The 5,048-nt window shown below is 23.7% G+C and overlaps 2 protein-coding genes across 2 annotated transcripts; one reads left to right on the top strand and one right to left on the bottom strand.

The window, feature by feature from the left end:
• Positions 1 to 421: 421 nt before the first annotated feature.
• On the bottom strand, positions 422 to 1,758 carry Phum_PHUM467120 (Keratin, type I cytoskeletal, putative; the record flags this gene model as incomplete). Its single annotated transcript, XM_002430159.1, has 2 exons — positions 422 to 430; positions 700 to 1,758. The coding sequence occupies 2 exons, from the start codon at positions 1,756 to 1,758 to the stop codon at positions 422 to 424; spliced, it is 1,068 nt and encodes a 355-aa protein (XP_002430204.1).
• A 1,996-nt stretch (positions 1,759 to 3,754) lies between these two features.
• Phum_PHUM467110 (uncharacterized protein) lies at positions 3,755 to 5,047 on the top strand (the record flags this gene model as incomplete). Its single annotated transcript, XM_002430158.1, has 3 exons — positions 3,755 to 3,772; positions 3,902 to 4,168; positions 4,643 to 5,047. Coding segments are annotated over 3 exons (690 nt in total), but the record flags the coding sequence as incomplete, so codon positions are not given.
• Between the last annotated feature and the right edge of the window lies 1 nt (position 5,048).

Below are 5,048 nucleotides of genomic sequence, written 5' to 3'. Positions count from 1 at the left end.
ACTACAGGAGGCATTCACATTAAATTTAATTGTAAAGCTAAAAAAATATTTTTTTTTCATCATTTTAATTAATATTAATATTAAATCTTTTTTAGATCCATTTTAATAATATTAAATATGTAAAGTACTGTCGATATTGCACTTACACACTTTTATTGCATTTTAAATTATACTCAAAAGGGAAAATAATAGTTATTTTGAAATGTTTTTCCCCACCCACCCCCCATTTTTCACTCCAGTGAAAATAAATTTAAATAATAAAAAATATCCATATATATATATATATTTATATCTGATTTATTTTTTTTAAAGCTAAATTTTTTTTAAGTATCAAAACAAATAATATATATATATATTACATTAAAGAATTAAAAAGAAAGAAAGAAAGTAAGAAATTTATTAACAGTTTTAAAAAGTAAGTTTATGGTTTCTAAAAAAATTAAATAAGATTTAAATGTGAATTTTATTTCAAGCCGTCAGTCGTTTTAGTTAATAATAATATTAAGTATTTTGATTAATGATTTAAAAGCTACCATATTATTAATTGTTGTAAAAATTTTTCTTCAGATCTCTTTTATACTTTTAATTTTTATTTTCATATTTAATTATTTTTTTCATTGTCAAGCAAGCTTTGAATTGTTTTTAAAAATTACATATATATATATATATAAATGTTTTTTTTTTTTAATGCGGTGGAACTTTGCCTTCTATGAGGTCATCACAAATGGTAGTCAATTCTTGATTTTCTTTAATTTTTTGTTCAAGGGATTCTTGTAATGACATTACTTTCAATTCAGTTTTCCTCAACAAAGCTCTTAATCTTGTCATTTCTTGTTCGTGATTTTGTCTCGACCTTTCAACTTCTATATGTGCATTTTCTAATTGTTTTGATGCATGCACTTGAATGGTTTCCAATTGTTTTTCTTTAATTTTCAATGTGTCTATTTGGTCGCTTATTAAACTCTTTAATTTTGCTTCATTTTTTTTATAATCTTCAATGACTTTCTTACATTTTTCATATTTTTGATGAACATCTGTAAATGCAGCTTCGACATTTGTTAAATGCTGTAATGCTGAGTCTTTTTCTGCAGTCAAATTTTCTATTTTTTCTTTATTTCCCCTTTTTTCTGTTTCAATTTCTGCTGTTAATTTGGAAATTAATTTCTCATATTCTTGCATAACTATACTCAATTGTACATGATTCTGATTTTGTTCATTCACTTTTTTAACCAGAGCCTTTTCCCTATCTTCTGCTTGTTTTAATTGATCTTGAAGTATGCAGGTTTGACCTGTTAATTTTGTCAAATGTGTTTCATAATCGCTTACTTTTTCCTGATTAGTTTTCTCTTGTTTTAATAATAAGTTATGCAGTTTTTCAAGTTCAATTTCTAAAACAGTTTGCTCAATGCCATCTAATTTAAATAAATTTTTCTCATCTCTATCAGAAACAAAATTCCTTTCATTTTTATATGAGTTGACAGATTCCTTAGATGAAGGACTCAAAGATATCAAGCGGTCCAAGACTTCAATGGCTGGATTTGTAGATTGTTGAGAATATATGATATGTTCTTTCCCACCATTTTTATTTACCAAATTAGGTTCTTTAGCATTTTTAGTTTGAAGATTTAGTTCTTCGTTATTTTCTGCAGCCTGAGTATTTTTTAAAAATGTAGGATTTACATCAACAATATCAGGCCCTGCTTCACTTTGATTAACTTGTGAAGAGGTTAATTGTGCATTTTTGTCTTTAGCATACATTTTTTTAACAAATAAATTTTATTTTGTAGATTTTTATTAGATTTCTTGTTCACATTTTTCTCTTATGTTGTACTTTTAGTGGATTTTTATGTATTTTATGAAATTACAAGTGCTTTTGTGTAAACAATACACACAGAATCATATACATAATCCTAAAAAAAACAATAATAATAATAATAATAATTAAATTAAAAATTCATAATTACTTATTTCAGGCAAAAGGTGTATAATTTGTAGTATAATTTGAGTAATAAGAATAAAGGTTTTCTTTCCAATGTTGAATTCTTGAATGCAGAATAGATTATAATAAGAAAGGATTTTTATAAAAATTAATTAAAGTAAATAAAACTAATAATTAATAAACAATAATTTTTGGCAAGATTTTATTTAGTAAATGTATATTTTATATATATGCATATTTATTTGAAAATTCAAATAATAAATTTTCTACTATGCATGCCACATTACAGTTATAAAGGGCGTAGGAGTAAACAAGTGAACAGTAATTACTCATATTCTATAAATTGAGATCATTCACATGTAATATTTGCCTCATAACGACTTGAAAACTGAGATTTTAATATATATTTATAGTATTTAATATTAATATTAATTTTAATTAATATTTTTTTGAAAAATTGACTTGTAACAATTGGCTATTCATGAAACAAGTGGTTTACATATTGAAAGTTTCAAGACAATACAATTCGCATTTTTCATTTTAACAATTTTTTTTAAAAATATTTAATAAAAAATTTTTAAATGAGCCAGTGAAAATAATAGGGTATTTCAAATACAAAAAAGACAAATCAATTACTTTTCCCGAGTAAGTTCATTCAAACAATTATTCTCATTGCACATGCAAGGTAAATATAAGTCAAAACCTATGTAAAGTGTTAAAACAATTTTACCATCTGGTCAATTCTTTTAATTCCACGAACCTGAACATTAATAGATGACCTTTTTTAACGTTACAAAATTATCCATTTTAATCGATAAGGTAACCGGATAAAAAAAAAGCTTCGGAAAATATATATTATTCTAGACTGAATTGTCACTGAAATAAGATTAACAAACTTTGTGTCTGCATAGTTGCCAAACACGTAAAAAAAAGTCTTCTGCTTTACGACCAATACGTTAATTAAATGCTCAATTACAGTGAAGAATTACTTGTTTACCATTGGTTGAAATTTAGAAAATTTTTAATTTTTTAATTTTATTAATGTTAAATATTTTTATATAAATGTGAAATGATTACATGATAATATTAATATTTTTTAACTTTAACTCGAAATGTATGATGAAAATTGCGACGATGGTGATGATACGGACCTTGACCCCAGAATACAGGTTTAATATAAAAATTAATTATTAATAATTATTAATTACTTATATGTTTTATTTCATGCTCTTATTTATGAATGTGTGTATCATTTTATTTATTTGTACAGTTTTAATTATGGACAAAGAGAAGTATTTTTTTGACAAAATTATCATAAGAAAAATTATATACATTATTCAACTCCTTAATCAAATTATTTATTTTTGTTTAGGTAATGCATTAATAATTTTACTTTTTAGTGACAAGCCAATTTTTTCATTATTTTTATAAAAATGTAACAATTAATTCAAATGATAATTGATTTATTACATAATTATAATTATTGGATGATTAAAATATACATCAATTTAAAAAAAAATAAAAAATAAAACTGAAAATGCAAGGCAGTATACCTTTTTTAAACTTTGCCATTTATAACTTTATGTTATTTTTTTTTTCTTTTTTAAAAAAAAAACAAAAGATTTTAAATTACACTTTCAAAAGATAATCAGATGCATAATGAGTCCTGGTTTTCACAAAGAAAAAAAACAGAAAAATTTCAAACAGAATTAGTTTTTGTTTTTGATTTACAACTAAAAGCATTACGCTGATTGCAAAAAAAAATTGATTGTCATTAAATATTAATCAAATCAATTTTCTTTTTTTATTTTAAACATGTTTAATAAATCAATTGTAAGTGTTAACATACATAAACAAAAATGCAGTCATTTTATTTTTTTTTCAAAAAAAAAAAAAGATTTTTAATTTTAAATTTAATAATTGATTACTTACATTTCATGTTATAATTTTTGTTTTATTTAGATTGAGCTTGAAAAATTGAACTCTACAACAACTGAAATAAATTCATTAGAAGTTAAATTAGATGAAGCCAATACAGCTTTTAGAATTTTACTCAATGATTCTATTAAAAATTTAAAAGCTTTGTCTAAAAAACTTGGTGGATGTATAGAAAAAGCAAGACCTTATTATGATGCTTTGGAAACTTTAAGGAAAGCACAAATGGATTGTCAAAGAGCTGCAGTATTGTATCAAAGAGCAAATGAAATTCATCAGGCTGCTAAAGAAACAGTGTGTATAATTTTAAAATAACATTTTTTTAACAAATATGATTGATTTCTAAATCGTAGAGTGATAATAATTTGAATTTGAACCCTGATAAGTAATTTATTGAACATAGTGTTGAACAGTGAAAAGATTTAAACAAAGAATTTTAAAACCATAAATAATTTATCATTGGCTCTAATTTGAACAATTTCAACAGTTGAAAAAGATAATCAGTTTGCTAGGTTTTAAATACTTCTTTGTACACGATATAAAAAAAGAATGGAAAAATTGATGTCAAAATATGATATTGTTTACTTTTTTTTTTCTCATTCTTGTATTTTTTGTAATAATGAATTTTAAAAAATTATCATTTGGTATAACAAAATTACATTGATATTATCGTTTTTGTTAACTTTTTTTTTTTTATCAATTCTTATTTCTTTGTAATCGTTGATTAATATAATAAAATAATTTTGATATTTATTTTTTACTTTTCAGGTTGCTTTAGCCGAGCAACGCTTTTTGTCCAGGCAGCATGAATGGAAGTTTGATAGTGCGTGGCAAGAAATGCTGAATCATGCAACAATAAAGGTTATGGAAGCTGAAACCCAAAAAACAGAAAGTGAAATGGAACATCAGAAAAGAACCTTAATTTTTAATCAAGCGGAAAAACAAGTTCATGATTTTGAATCAAAACTTCGTAAGAGTATAAGCAAATCGAAACCTTATTTTGAAGAGAAAGAACTATGTCAAAAAAATTTAGCTTCTCAAAAAGAAAAAGTTGAGTTCCTACAAAAGCAACTTATATTAGTTAAAAATTCTTACTCTTTGTCTTTGAAAAATTTGGAAAAAATATCTGAAGAAATTCATTCGAAAAGAGGAACTATCGGTCGCGGAATAAGAG

This window comes from Pediculus humanus, genomic scaffold (assembly GCF_000006295.1).
Source record: "Pediculus humanus corporis 1103172108249 genomic scaffold, whole genome shotgun sequence".
NCBI classification, from domain to species: Eukaryota; Metazoa; Arthropoda; class Insecta; order Psocodea; family Pediculidae; genus Pediculus; species Pediculus humanus.
Note: the sequence above shows the minus strand (reverse complement) of the source record. Positions and strands in the feature narration are given on the sequence as shown.